General features: G+C 47.3%; 2 protein-coding genes and 2 non-coding genes across 6 annotated transcripts in view; 2 read left to right on the top strand and 2 right to left on the bottom strand.

Annotated features, from left to right (window-relative positions):
* Positions 1-6,700, bottom strand: part of Rab3-GAP (Rab3 GTPase activating protein) — a 51,881-nt gene extending 45,181 nt beyond the window's left edge. For all 3 annotated transcript variants that reach the window (XM_089561292.1, XM_089561294.1, XM_089561293.1), the window contains exons 1-2: positions 6,551-6,700; positions 3,911-4,090 (exon numbers count right to left, since the gene is read on the bottom strand). In XM_089561292.1, the coding sequence (XP_089417418.1) occupies positions 3,911-4,090; positions 6,551-6,638 (268 nt within the window). In that variant the 5' untranslated portion in view covers positions 6,639-6,700. The remainder of the gene's footprint in view (positions 1-3,910; positions 4,091-6,550) is intronic.
* Positions 6,701-7,453: 753 nt separating this feature from the next.
* Positions 7,454-10,330, top strand: Taf7 (TATA-box binding protein associated factor 7). Its single transcript, XM_089561290.1, has 2 exons — positions 7,454-7,979; positions 8,559-10,330. Exons 1-2 carry the CDS (start codon positions 7,455-7,457, stop codon positions 9,336-9,338), a joined length of 1,305 nt encoding a protein of 434 aa, XP_089417416.1. The 5' UTR covers position 7,454; the 3' UTR covers positions 9,339-10,330.
* Positions 10,331-12,722: 2,392 nt separating this feature from the next.
* On the bottom strand, positions 12,723-12,795 carry TRNAA-AGC (transfer RNA alanine (anticodon AGC)). Its single transcript has one exon. It is a non-coding gene; the product is annotated as a tRNA-Ala (tRNA).
* A 792-nt stretch (positions 12,796-13,587) lies between these two features.
* Positions 13,588-13,678, top strand: TRNAY-GUA (transfer RNA tyrosine (anticodon GUA)). The gene is given in 2 exon segments: positions 13,588-13,624; positions 13,643-13,678. It is a non-coding gene; the product is annotated as a tRNA-Tyr (tRNA).
* The last annotated feature ends 1,809 nt before the right edge of the window (positions 13,679-15,487 follow it).

The following is a 15,487-nucleotide window of genomic DNA, read 5'->3' as shown; positions in this document are numbered from 1 at the left end:
GCTCGCCCGCGCCGCCTCTTCGGTGAGCGTCTGGCTATTGCCAAACGGGAATTCGACCACATGCTCCAGTTGGGTATTATTCGCCCTTCATCCAGTAGTTGGGCTTCACCACTCCATCTGGTGCCCAAGAAAGATCCGGGTGACTGGCGTCCGTGCGGCGACTACCGGGCTCTCAACGCTCACACGGTCCACGACAGCTATCCCCTTCCACACATCCAAGACTTCACTGGACATCTGGATGGCTGCAAGATCTTTAGTAAAGTGGACCTTGTCAAGGCGTACCACCAAATCCCGGTTGAGCCGGCCGATATTCCGAAGACGGCCATCACTACACCCTTCGGACTGTTTGAGTACGTGCGCATGCCTTTTGGGCTACGCAACGCAGCTCAAACTTTCCAAAGATTCATCGCTGAAGTGACGCGTGGTCTCCCGGCGGTATTCGCCTACATCGATGACATCCTCGTCGCAAGTCGTACTCCACAGGACCACGAGCGTCACCTCTGGGAACTCTTTCAACGCCTCCAAGAGTTTGGCTTGGTCGTCAATGCCCAGAAATGTGTTTTCGGCTCTTCTGAGCTCGAGTTCTTGGGCCACCACATCTCGGCGCTGGGAATTCGTCCATTGCCTTCTCACGTGCAGGCCGTTAAGGACTTCCCAGCACCAACTACCCTACGCAAGCTCCGTGAGTTCCTGGGCCTAGTGAATTTTTCACGGCGCTTTATCCCACACTGCGCCGAGCTTCTTCACCCCTTGACTGACCTTCTCCGCACCACGAAGTCCTCATCCTCTGCGATTTCCTGGTCTCCCGAAGCTCAGGCCGCTTTCACGGCTGCCAAACAAGCCCTCGCCGATTCAGTCGTCCTCATCCACCCTAGGACTTCCGCGCCCACTCGCATCATGGTGGATGCTTCCAGCGTGGCCATTGGCGCGGTGCTCCAGCAGAAGATTGACTCCGAGTGGCACCCACTGGGTTTCTTCTCTCGGAAGCTCCAGCCTGCTGAGACTCGCTACAGCGTATTTGGCCGTGAGCTGCTTGCTATCTACTCCACCATCCAGCACTATCGCCACTTCTTGGAGGGCCAGCCTTTTTACGTTCTCACGGACCATAAGCCTCTGGTGTATGTGTTCCGTACGAACTCTTCGAAGTACGTCTCCCGTGAACTTCGTCAGCTGGCCTACATATCGGAGTTCACAACCGATATTCGACATATCAAAGGCACCGACAACGAGGCAGCTGATGCACTTTCACGCATTTCCACCATCGGCGTGTCTCCACCTGCTGTGGACTGGCCCTCCCTGGCGCGGGCACAGCTTGAAGACCCTGAGCTGCACGCCCTGCGTGACCACCCTCGAGCACTCCGTCTGCAGCTCGTGCCTCATCCGTTTGTGCCCGGATCACTCTGGTGCGACATATCATCGCCTCTACCGCGACCGTTCATCCCGGAGGCCTTTCGTCGTGCCATTTTCCATTCCCTTCACAATATCTGCCATCCTAGCATTCGGGCCACGCAGCGCCTCGTTACCCAGCAGTACGTCTGGCCGAACATTAACACCGACGTTCGCCAGTGGGCCCGCTCGTGCCTTGCTTGCCAGTCCACCAAAGTGACACGCCATACCAAGACTCCCCCTCAGTCTTTCCTGCCGCCTGGATCACGCTTTGACCATATTCATATCGACCTGGTTGGCCCGCTTCCCCCTTCTCAGGGCTACAAGTATATTCTGACGATGGTCGACCGCTTCACCCGTTGGCCCGAAGCCGTGCCCATTCCGGACATTACTGCGGAAACAGTTGCCAGAGCCTTCGTTTCGACGTGGGTTTCCCGCTTCGGCTGCCCCGGCATTGTTACCACGGATCGCGGCCGCCAGTTCGAATGCGCCCTCTTCACTTCGCTCACCCGGCTACTCGGCACTAAACACTGCCGCACCACATCGTACCATCCCTGTGCCAACGACATGGTCGAGCGGTTCCATCGCCAGCTCAAGGCTGCCCTTACTGCGCGCCTGGATCGTGAGCACTGGGTAGATCACCTCCCTATGGTGCTCCTAGGCCTTCGCGCCGTCCTGCGTCGTGACCTTGGCTGTTCGGCGGCCGAACTCGTCTTCGGTACCTCCCTGCGGCTTCCCGGAGACTTGTTCGTACCTTCGGCTCCCTCGTCCCAACCCCTCCAATACCTTCACCGCCTACAGGACTGTCTCCAGCGCCTGCGCCCAGTGCCGCCTCGCTCAACTGCCCATCAAGTCTTTGTGCACCCGGACCTTGCTTCCTCGACGCACGTTTTTCTCAGGCGAGACACTGTAAAGGCGCCTCTTACCCCTTCATACGATGGCCCGTACCGCGTCCTCACCCGGACGACAAAGTCAGCGACAATCCTGCTTGATGGTCGTCAAGAGGTCGTCTCCCTCGACCGACTCAAACCAGCGTACCTCGAGACAACTCCCCAGGAGCTCCCCTCAGATGTTGCCGGCCCACCTGCAGACCTGCTTGCCGCTGTGGCTAATCCATCTCTGCCCCGTCGGCGCATACATTTCGCCGTTCCGTCTAGGCGGGGGGCCCTATAGCGCCCGGCGACGCTATAGAGCGCCGGCGCTAAGATCAGTGTTACAGCGCGCGCTAGAAAGAGAATAAAGTTGGACTGCGCGTGCTCGGGGCGCACGCCCGGCACGGGTAGTTCGGAACGAGAAGCCTGCCACGCTGGTCGTCTTTCCGCAAATCCTCAACAAGGTTAAAAAAGAAGCTTAAAAGCAAAAGAGATCCCACCTACTACTGAGAAAAGTTCCCAAGCCCAAAACTTGCAAAGCGCCCACGAATAATCTTTTTATGGTGTCCATCAGTGTTAACTTTGTGCCTGCCATAAAAAACCAATGAACTCAGTTAAGTGACAAACTTCCTTCACTGAACACATCTTTGTTCTTCTGCAAAACAATTTTCATCTAAGTGTACCTATGTGACCTGGAATAACCCACCGCACGGAAACAAACATCAGAGTTGAAAAATATTCACTGACAGTTACCACTCTGTAACACAAATCTCAGCGACAGTTGTTGTTGGGAATGATGAGGCCAGACACTGATTTAATTCTTGCTGATATTATGACTACGACTCACATGACTTCTTTGTGCAACTGGTGCTGCAATTATATAATGTACTGTAACTGGTCACATGAACAATGAGAGCTACTTATTATTAATTAGTTGCCAAAAGGCTTACGACAGATTGCTCTATACAGTGAATACATGTCTCTCATTGTTCACAGCCACAGGCTTTCTACGAACCAGTAGTGAGGCGTAAGTGTAAGTTTCCTCACATACTTTGTGCAGGCAATATAGGAATTCCATGATCTTGGAAAATGAGCCAGTAAAAAGCGACACTAAAAATTAATTCCGGTGCACAGGTCAAACCAGGGGATTACCACAAGACTGGGCTAGCTGAATTCCCAGCTGAGCTATCCAAGCTGCCGTTTTTCAGCAATCTACCTTTTTCATACAGCCGCTCTGTGTAAGCGCACCTCTCCCCCCATACATTTTCTGGACACTGGGCAGTCTTTTTCTACAAACATATCTTCTGTCCTGTCTTTTGCCACCCATCGCGCCTCTAAATGCAAATTCACAATGGCTCACTCAACAGTGGACACTGCTAAATAAATAACCTAGGGAAAATTTATCCCTACTCACCAAGGATGACACTTTCCTTAAATTTATTTCCCTATTCCTTAGCACCGTGCATAGCAGAGCAAGTTAACGTGCATTCATAGGCATTAACTGCGCTGAGCCATTTTTGATAAGAATTTGCTGAGAGCAAAGATCGCGTAGCGCAAAGTTATTTTACACTACAGGACTAGGAATTGCAGACAGGCCTCCAAAAATCCTTGAAGGATCAAACAATACTGAAAAAAGTGCTCCTGAAACGCACCCGTAAGAAACACGACTGCACTCTCCCTCGCCAGCGCCAACATGTCGGCAGTTGGCGAGAGTGCGACAACACACTCCTGGAGCCACTTGTCTTCCTCCTTTGTCTTCGCTTCCGCCCCTGGTTCTTCATTCTCAGCCGGCCAATCCCAGGCATCGTGGAGTGGCTTTGACAGCGCATCGTCTGTTTACGAGAGACCAAGTAAGAAAATGGAGTCTTTGAAGTGGCATTGCACAAGCGTGCACGAATGGGTAGCTCACGCTTCCATTCTTAAATGCAACACTTGGCTGACAAGGCCAATTGGTAATGCAGGCATTTGACACTGAGTTGATGCATCAGTACATGAGTTTATCACACTTTTGGAGAATGATGAGCGTTAGCTCCTGGACAAGCGACAGCCTATCATGCAGCCCTTTATGTATGCATCTGTATGTCCTGTCGTTAGGACTCTTCTATTGATATTCTGGCCTTTTCCCATCGGACCGGGGCTTAAAGGTGCACTAAAGAGGAATCTGGACTTGCCTTTTTACCACGGGAAATCAATCTACATGTTCCGAGCCTTCTTAGAAACTTCGAATTATTGCCCTGTACGGCCGATTTCCCTAATTTAAATCGGATTAACATCCAGCTCCCGCCTTTTATTTTAATTTATTTTCTTTATTTTACCTTTATTTTGCTTTTTAGACTTCCTAAAATGAATAGATCCAGTTAGAGACTACATAGCCGCAAATCAGGCCCACGAAAATAAAAATACGCGTGGACTCTTTCCTTTCGCCAATCCCTAAGTATCACTTCGCTGATGGCAGAACGGCAAGCCGCCACGGGACTAATTGAAAGGTTGGTTGACTCCTCCTACCGTCTGCAATGAGTTCAAAAAAAGGCAGGAGCCGGGACGTTTAATTCGATTTAAATTATGAAAATTGGTCGCACAGGACAATAATTCGAAGTTTCTAAGAATGCTTGGAACGTGTAGATCGAGTTCCCTTGGTAAAAAGACGAGTTCAGATTCCTCTTTAGTGCACCTTTAAAATCCCACTTCTTTAGCTTCGAATAAAAAGTACACAGCAACAAACTGCCCTGCCTTGCAGCTACTCAGTTCAAAATGCAGTTTAAGTCACATTTTTAACCAAGAGAGGTAATAACGTCTCATGACTAAAAGCATGCGCAGTTTATACTACATAAATACTAATGAATGAGATCAATTCAAGAGTTATCAGTACGACTAACCATTATTATCAGAAAACAGGCATCCTTGATGTGCATGAGGCGCTTCCAAAATGGTTCAGTGAAGGCATGATCCTCGATCATAAATTAACAGGTTCTATGTGTCAGCTGTACTACATGAAACATGAACATTGGTCGCAAAGGTGTTTGGTTTGTTAAGAACAGATCTTTGTGCACACATAATGATTCTAAATCTCCATCATCTAGCTGGGAAAGATCCGTAACAATGCACTTCATTCCATGCAAAAACACACAGGAGAGTGCAGAATGCACGTACACGAACACAGAAAACAAGACCTCTGCACTTCTTTCAGCCGCCCTTATAAAATGTTGATTTCTTTTTCGTTAAAATAAATTCAATGCTGGACACTTTTTATCTGCATACTCTTAGCCCTGCTGATCTTCACACTATAAACCCAAACAAACCAACACCCATCCACAACCCTTTGTCTACATCCAAAAGGTATTGCAACGCTAGACAAGGTGCCCTTTGCTTCTGATAAGGATTAAAAGATTGTGCAGCCCTGTAAGCAGGGAATGAAGGGGTGATTAGAGTGTCAAAACACCTTTGAAAGTTTGACTGTCGCAACTTTACTTTCTCACCTAACTGCACCATCACAGCAGAACACGCCACAAAAATAAATGTGTGAGTGTGAGTGGAATAACACGCCGTCATCACTCCACCTGATCCCCTGCTGGCCTCAACTACATATCTGTTACTCCTGACCTAACAGACCACTGGTTATCTGTTCCACACATAACACTTTGTGCCGAAGTACATACTGTTATCTCAGTTTCGGCAAGAATATCATCAACTGGCGTTTCTTTCTTGCTCGATGTCTCATGTAACCATTTTACCTTGTTTCGCTACCTGTCATGTTCATGTGCCATGCACAAAAGTGCAGTAGAAAGAGAATGTGCTTCAACATAACGCAATGAAAGAACTATAAGCTTCCGAATGACGAGACGACAGCTAGTATTACAACCACGACCAATGAATTCGTTGACACGAAGGTCCAAAATCATTCGAGGCACCTCTTTCAACAAAAAAAAATGTAGAAAATAATTGGAACGGAAAAGAGGTAAGTGTGTAGCAGAACTGCCACACCAAGAATTTAAATCGCTGGTTAATGAAGGAATAAGCGATAGGTAGAAGTTCCAGTAGCCAACTTCACATCATAGGTCGCTAAAGGTATGGGGAGGTTGACAGCCAGAACAATGCCAAAAATGAACGACAATGCTTCGAAACAGATAGAGACGACAACGAAGGCAACGCAAGTAAGGTTTTTTGAAGCATACAGGGGGAAAAAAAGAGAATAACTTGAAGCGAGCTCCGCAGAAAAGTGCATCGATAGTAAAGACAGCTGACGCGTAGCCATGCGCCAGTAGTCAGGTTATGTTTTCAAAGAAATTTGGTACCTTTCGCGTCTTCGCCGCTTGGAAACAAGTAGGACCTGACTCTTGGAACGTTGCTAATTGCAGCTAGCTTCACCAACTGACACGACATCGCTCTATTTACAGAAGTTTCACCATACTTTCGCTCGCTATAAACCTCCGCGAGCAGCCTCCGCACTGAATTTAACTTGGCTTGGCTTGACTTTCTACGCACTTATCAGTAACAGAAGTTTCGGTTCTGCGCAGTCAGTCTCGCTTTGTCACTGCGGTTGCGGTGTTGTTCATAGTTATATTAACTCTATGCTCATAGTAGAGTCACTGGATAAATTATCCAGTGAGTCTAGCTCATAGGCATGCTCATAGGCATGCTCGCAGGTGGTGCCTGTGAATGAACTAATTGCAAATACAGCGGTCTTTTACGCTATGTTCGCTACACTTTACCGCTGTGCTCGCAGGTGCGGGAGGAAGGCTTACGTTTCAAATGAAAAGCGATGCAAATCAAAATAAAACATACTGTTTGCAACAGCAATAATTTACGCTCAAAGCATGTGCCCAAGCAGTACGTTAACCACTTAACCAACGTTAATGGAACGTAACATCGAGTTACAGCTGCTACGCTACAGTTCAACCGACGTAAACATCAGTACTGTGGCGCTAGTGTCGTTTTATTGTGTTTCGCAGTTGCTTGCGAATGAAATTTCTGTGTGCGGTGGTCATCGAGTAATGTCGAGGTTTTGAAAGCGGAGGTAGTGCCGTAATTTGTAATTCTTCAAGAAAACATCGACAGACTCATCGAACCTGAGAAGCGTCTAGGCGAAGCTGGTATTTGCTTCCCGTCTCTCATTTCCTGACACCAACCAACCACGGCGGGACAGAAGCGTAGTTCGTTGCGATGGGTGTTTAATTCTGCCTCCCGCCGCAACCGACCATGAACGCGCCGCCCGAGATCAAGAAGACCAAGGAGGAGGCTCCGGCTGAACTGGAAAGCCAGTTCATCCTCCGTCTGCCTGGTCAAGTTGCGGCAGCTCTGCGAGCCGCTGTGCGATCCGGGGTGATGAATCTCAAGGACCGGCTGAACATCCAGCTGGAACCGGACAACCGGCATGGCACGGTGACTTTCGACCGATGGTCCCTGTCGGCCCGAGTGGTCGACCTGCCGTCAATCATCGAGTCGCACAAAACGCTGGACCGGAAGACGTTCTACAAGACGGCCGACGTCGCGCAGCTCATGATCTGCAAAGAGGAAGACGCCGGTGAAGACGAAGAAGCAAAGAAAGCGGCAGCGGCTGCCGACGACGAGGAAGCACTGCGCCGTAAGGAACGCAAGGACGCCAAGGACAAGAAGTACCAACACCCGCACGGCATCACTCCGTCGCTGAAGAACGTGCGCAAGCGTCGCTTCCGCAAGGTGCTCAAGAAGAAGTACGTCGACTTCCCCGAGATCGAGAAAGAGGTGAGACCGTCGGCCTCAGTGTTCATTGCCCTATCGGTCCGAGAACTTCATTACACAGCTTTCAAAAATACGTAGAAAAAATATTTGTACCGATAGCCTTTGCATCTAGTATCTGGTCAAGTGCAAACAATGGCGCGTTGGTCAACCATTCGAAGTTTTCCCGATACACAGCCAATTCATTAACAAGCACAAAGTTAACGGGTCAGTCATCATGTGTTGGTGCTTCTCCGCAGCTTTTCTTTTTCAATGATCGTATCTAATGGCGCCGAGTTCATGTGATTGCCACGAGTGGCGCGACAGTCGGCTAAACCTGGTGTTTTGATTGGCTGGCAAGCGCACTTCCATGAAGTGCCACCTTATGACAAAATACAGAACAATTTTTTTGCCCCGTTCTTGTGGTATGTCCCGAGAGTTCCCTCTCCCTTTCGCTGGTCGTACGGGGCAAGCACAAAGACTAGTGAATGGGAGAGGGTAAGAAAACTTGAGAGGTAAGGGTGCAATCTGCCAAAAATAACTAATCTGTCTAGCACTGAAATTAAGGAAGTGTTGGCCAAACACTCGCTCTTTTCACACTTGCAGGTGAAGCGGCTGTTTCGCATGGACAACGAGGCCATCTCAATCCGCTACGAGGTGGTCAACGCTGACGATGACAAGGGAGGCGATGGCAAGGGGGAGGGCAATGACATGGCCAACGGTGGCTCGGGTGACCCGCACATGAGTGGTGGTTTTGGCTCTCCATCTGTTAGTGCACTGCTCAACAGCAACTCGCAGAGCATGGACGTGGGCGAACACGACCTCTTCGGCGAGGCACTGAGCAGCTCGGATGAGGACGACGTCAACATTGTTGACTCCGCAGGCGAAGAGGAGCTCTCAGCACGGCCTCCAAAGCAGAGGCACCCGTCATTGTCGGGAAAACGGGACGGTGGCTCCTCGCCGGACATGGTCACCGACTTTCGTCGGGGCATGCTTGCAACATCGGACAAGATGGCTGCATCTGGTGCCAGCACCAGCGCAGCGGCGACGGCGGCAGCAACCAGCTCTCTCGTCGATGAATATGTTGACGACCCTGACTATGGCGACGACAAGGAGGTCATCGAGTTCACTGCTGCTAAGAAGGAAGAAGACGATGATGTAGATGAACCCGAGCAAGACAACTCCGCACTCCTGAACCGGCTGTCGGATCTGGAGAGGGAGATAGCGCAGCTCCAGGATCGAAGGCAGGCACAGGAACTGGAGATTGCGTCGATAGAGAACCAGGCCCTGAAGCAGCGGTTCCAAAACATTGTGAATTCACTGAAGCAGGAAGAGAGCGCGAAGCAGCGGGAGTACGACGAAATTGTGTCTTTGCTTCACCAGTGATTGTCACAATCGCATCTTGACAGTCATGTCACTATGTCAAGTGAGAGCCGCAGACACATTACACTGATTGCCGTATTTACACTTATGTGTGAAAATTTTGTTGGGTCAGTGCCGTCTTTCAGTATTGCTTGCAGAAAAGACCTCTTGCACATTTGGTGAAAGTGAAAAGCAGCTCGTTTGCGACCATGTTGCACCGTTTCTTCATGAGTGATTAAAATGTGAGTGAGAGCAGTCCACGTGCTGATGTGCAGAGGTTTGGCTGATTCAGCGTTCATTCTCAGTGTTGTTGTGGCCACTCAAGCAATAGCCCCCTTTCAAGTTGGACAGGTGTGGTTGGGCTTTGCTGAATGTGGTTACTGGTTTGTTGTGCACTTGTAGTTTCTGGGAACACTATGTTGTGTGTAAGAAGTCACCAAACACGTTGCTCACTTGAGTGAAGCGTAGGGAAGCTAGCTGTGTGGCTTGCAGTGGCAAAGAACTGTTAAGCGGGAGGTGTTGGCTTTCTGGACAGCTATTGACGGGCTCCTCAAGCTAAACAAAATTGCCCCGTGGTAGACTGCAAGGAAGGAAGCGGGACTTGGCATTGTACTCCTTGGATAATTGTGAGTACGTGTAGAAGTTCTGGACTGTGCCAACATTGCCAAGATGCAGGAGAGCACTGCAAGCCTGGCAGTAACATGTGTATATCGTTGTTAACCAAAAATAGTGCAGCATCTTTCGTTTTGTTGCTGAGAAGACTTCCACTGTTGTGTGACATTGGTAGCAAAAAAATGAAACTGCTGAAGAAACTCTTTTCGAAAACATACGAAGAGAACAGGAAGAACTTTGCCGAGTTTCAGTGTACTGTAGTTCTCTCCGTGTAGAGCTTTTTGTTTTGGGAACATGTTGGATCACTTCTGGAAATCTGATATGACTGGAGATGGTTTCAATTCATTGCATGAGAATAATCTGTTCAATGGCTTACATTAAATGAAGAATACGACCTGCAACAACATGGAGAAGGCTTCTGATGTCAGGGAAGCTCGTCATTGCAAGGGTGATCCCCGCTATATCAAACTTGAAATGACTTAATGTCAAAGCATTCACGATATAACCATCACTTACAAAGCTCCACAGTTTTACAGTGACAGCTGCTAAAAGCCCGTTCCCTGGGTTTCATTTCATTGCAGCACTAGTAGTTCTAGTAGTAGCAGTAGTAGTGGACAACTAAAAAGAACGCTTTTGTTTATATATACATATATATGTAGACATTGCTCCCAAATTTTTTACCACAATATACTGTGAGATGAGAATGCCTCCACAGGTGTCGTCGGATCTCTCGTGACACAGCAGTAACCGTTCTGTGAATTTTTCTAAGTTCCTGGCGAAGCATGTCTGCTATGGCTAAGAGAAAATTTGAATGTAAAGCATGACCTTTCACTAATGCCATTTTCTAAGGCTAAAGTAAAGTAAGTCTTCATTCTTGAATGTAGCAAGGTATTGCTGTCGCTTTTATATAGTGGGTAGCCTCTTGACCAGTAGTCCAGTTTTTCAACACTGCATGCATTCTGCTGTATACTGCGCACTACTCAAAAGCACCTGTTCCGAGCCACTGATTCATGCATGTGACATGAAATTATTAGTTTGCTAATACAGGCAGCAATCATCAATGCTTGCATCCATTGGCTGCAGTATCAATGCTGTTGCGTTATTGTACATTGAGCATGCTGCTAAAATTCTACTCTTATGTACAGCTTTCTCTAGTGTGCTGTGCGATATGATGAGTGGTCTCCTAATGCACCATCACCTACGTTTTCAGGTTTTGTTTTTTCCAGAAATCAGCCGACATTTTTTTAGTTCAAATCTTGGTGAAAATCACCTTATTTACCAAACATTTCTACATTTTGGGCTTTTTCAAGTCCTGTTTTCTTGCAGCAAAAGACAATTTACTACAAGCACTTGTTTTTTTTGCTGTACACAAAATGCCATATCTATTGCTCAATATATGAATTTAATAAACATGGAAATACGGGTTGTGCAGAAAAAAACTTCACCAAATTACATTCTTTCTCATCTATTATAATTATTTCGTCGCGTGAAATGTCAATCCCCTATTCAGCACTTCGCATGCATACAAGACGTGCCTGCCTTGAACTCATTAAGCATTCAGGAGCTATTTTAAACGGGCAAAAGCCCTGGAGAGGGACATGGTTACTATGGATAGCGCTTGATACATGATGCCGAATAAATGCCTGGTGAGCACACGTGTTTTGGCATCTCGCTTCTAAAAGTTACTTTTCAAACATATCCTCAAATTATGTTGTCATGAATAACAAACGTTAAAGAGAGGTTTAAAGTCACCAGTCGAACATACACTCCTCTGGAACAAGCATAGAACATCCACTAATTTTCGTGCGGTGTCTTCAGCTTTGTTCAGGAAAACATACGTTCTTTATTCCCTCTCATATATATGTATATCTCAATGAGCCCCTCATTCCCTTGCTCTTCTATGCGCTCTAGAAGGAGCATTTTCAGAGAGAAATCAGGTTTAACCCGATTTTTAAGAAATATATGCAGCATACAAGAATCGGGTAAAATTGGGTTTCACCCAAAAATAGAGCTCTAGCTAAGAACCAGAGGCTTGGAGACGTGGTAAGGACGGTCACAACATTTTCCCTTCAGGTGGGCCAAGTTTGTAGACGTGACCTGAACTATGGAATTCCATGTATGCAAGGTGCAATGTCTTCTAATGTGGATGCAATAAAATGTGCAGAGACTTGGAAAGTTTTTTAGACACACATCAGGCCATGGCATGTCCAAAAAAATGAGTTTAAAATGGACAGTTTTACAATACCTCTGATGTGGTTGTATTGAGTGCATGCTTTCGTTTGCTTGTTTGGCAAGCGTGTATGCTTTCAGAATCTAAAATGTTCTGATTTGTTTACATAACGACTTCACTTGAAAGCAGTTTTGAGATGAAACCTGGATATATGTGAGCGGCAATTCTGAGAAGGTGGGAACTTTTGGAGATGCTCCTTACAAAAATCTGAAGATTTTCCCCCATTGGATATTAACAAACACGTACAGACTCGCAAAATGTGGAAGAGTTATTTCCACAGAAGACATCATGTGAACGCATTTTCAGAGAATTAGCTTGTCGAGAATGCAGGAAAAGAACCAACAAGGAGGCTTTGGTAACTAAATGCTACAACTTTGCAGGGATTCGAAACCTGTGTGAGATTATCTTTCAGCAGTGAAGGGCCGCCATACAAATTTTATAACGATAATAAAAGTTTTCCAATCCAAAAATGAACAAAACGAGAAAGATTAGATAGAGACTAACAAATTACATTAGCCTTGCTGGACAGGGTGTAGCTTTCTCCGAAGGAAAAAAAAAAAAAAAATTGGAGGTGCGGGGTATCGATCCCCGTACCTCTCGCATGCTAAGCGAGCGCTCTACCATCTGAGCTACACCCCCTTTTGTCTTTATTGCCTGTTTTGACAGATTACAACAGATCATAAACAGATGTTCTGCGCTGCACACTCAAACAACAAGAACGGACATGTGTTTCACTCGCGTGAGAAAATCAAAACTGTCTCAGGGAACACAACTCTCCCATCAACTCGATAACTTAAGCTACACCCCCGACGGACATTCGGTGTTCGAGTTGGAATAGTTGATGTCATGGATAGGGTACAGCAAAGCCGGTCGTGGGGTACAGTATGGTGCTCCAAAAGTCATCACTGCGAAGGTGCAAGGTATTTTGTGGGGGAGCGGCCCGTACTTCTGCATGCTGAGCGAGAACTCAACCATCTCAGCTACGCCCCCCGCCCCCATAGCGATACAATTTCACAGATAAGTGTCATGTGCCACGACCGCACGCTGCGGATGGAAAGAAACGGTCAATAAATTGCCTTTATAGCACCTTAATTGTTGCCGCTCGATAACGATCGCCATCGTACGACTTGTCTTTACCTTTCGTGTAAATGCGGTCCAAATTAAATATGGGTTGTATCTAGTTGAAGAAAAATGAGGGGTTTGGAGAAGGCACGCCGAGTCTTTTATGGAGCGAAAAAAAAAAAAGCCAAAAAAAGCAGACATTGTCCACATAATTCACACAAGTCGCTGTCCCTGCACACCGCTGAAAACACAGCTTCCCCTGCCGACTTCTTTCACTTCGTAGCTCTCACTTGCGCAAGAGCACGCAAGAGGCACTGATATGGCGTGACTGTCGCATGACCAGCCGTCGAGGAAATTCTGATTCCCGTCCCGTCGATAGCTCAGTTGGTAGAGCGGTGGACTGTAGAGGACTTTCCGTGCGGACATCCATAGGTCGCTGGTTCGAATCCGGCTCGACGGAAATTTTTTTTTTTTCCTGGTTTTGTACTTGTCACAGCTCTGCTCATTTTCTCTCTTTCTCTCTCATTGTCAACGAAGAAAACTCACGAGAAAGCTGCAATTTAAAACAGTGCACGAACACGAGTAGAGCCACTTAGGAGGTCAACTGTTTAGGGGAATCCCCCAAGGTGTAGAGCGCAGCCATACGGCTACAAAGGAAAGATATATATATAGACAGCTTTCTCAGAAACTTAGCGGTTAAAGAGAAATTCACGTGGTTCTCCACTCTTATGGAGTATGGTTGCTTGATATGAAATGAATTAGGTGCTTGGTGGAAGGTACGAGAGATTATCTGACGTAGATACGATAAGCATTAAATTTAACTCATAGTGTTTGTAAGCCCAGATGGTACTGCAGAGCTCAAGGTTTATCAACCTGACAGCTGTCACCTTATCGATTAAAAGTCTATTAACATCTATTTACTGCCCTCACTATTAATTATAAGCGTCTTATTGGTGTCTTGGTCTTCTTTTTGTACGAAGTTATAATTAAGCTAACTTAGAGACAAATGCAGTGCTGGGCTTCAGCACAAAGAAGACAACACTTGTACACACTTTAGAAATAATTATTGCCTTCCGTACACGTTTCCCAGAATAACTAGTACTACCACGACAATACAAACAATATTTGCGTTCTCCTAAATTCAAGAAGTTTCGCATGATTCATTAATAAACTCGTGCTTCGAACACCCGAACTTACACATCCGAACATACGATTGCCCTTGCCCTCTGTGAAATAAACCATTTGAGAGGTTGCGCTCTGAACAAGCCGTATGTGTTTCTTCGTTGTGTCCTGCTGTCTTAATCGCGCAAGTTGTTCATTTCTATTAGAAATGAACGAACTCGCCTGAACCGCCAATGAGCAGCACCAGCCGAAGGACGATGTCAGTCGACAAACATCCTTAGTATTTCGGTGAGTTTTAGTGACTCAGATCAGAGAGGTGCACAAACCGTACCCATGGAACGCGCTGCTCCATCTATCAAGCTTCCACAGAGTTCTCAAGAACCAAAAGCATTGATTGTAAAACATTTTATTCGCCGGGAAGAGCTTGGCAAGAGGTCGCGTTAAGTGGTCGAGAGTACATAGCCCTCGACGACTTTGTCAGCCCACTCCACCGCCAAAACTTGCGTTCTGGGGTCAGAGCTAGCCAGCACGGTCTCCCACCGCTCGAGAGAAGGAGCTGTAACTAGATCACCCGGAGGTGGCTCTATTTTGCAGTCCCACAGGATGATTGATTGTAAAACATTTTATTCGCCGGGAAGAGCTTGGCAAGAGGTCGCGTTAAGTGGTCGAGAGTACATAGCCCTCGACGACTTTGTCAGCCCACTCCACCGCCAAAACTTGCGTTCTGGGGTCAGAGCTAGCCAGCACGGTCTCCCACCGCTCGAGAGAAGGAGCTGTAACTAGATCACCCGGAGGTGGCTCTATTTTGCAGTCCCACAGGATGTGATCGTAGGTAGCACGTTGGCCACAGTGTTTGCAGTTTTGGCTGTAAAGATCTGGATAAATGTGCGCGAGGAGTGATGGGGTGCGTATCGATCTCGTCTGTAGACGACGCCACGTAACCTCTTGTTCTTAGTAAGTCTTTTGTCTGGAGGGGGGAAAATTCTCCTCTCTAATTTAAAATGATTGGTGAGATCATGATATGTGATCATGGAGTCCTTCGTGAAATTCAGGGAGCCAGACTCATCCACTGCCCGGTCGACGAAACCTCGGGCTTTATTGTGGGCTGCCTCGTTCCCCGGATTCCCCGAATGGGCTGGGACCCATA

This window comes from Amblyomma mixtum, chromosome 9 (assembly GCF_055824585.1).
Source record: "Amblyomma mixtum isolate Tamu chromosome 9, ASM5582458v1, whole genome shotgun sequence".
In the NCBI taxonomy this organism is placed as follows: domain Eukaryota; kingdom Metazoa; phylum Arthropoda; class Arachnida; order Ixodida; family Ixodidae; genus Amblyomma; species Amblyomma mixtum.
This window is presented reverse-complemented; position numbering and strand designations above follow the sequence as displayed.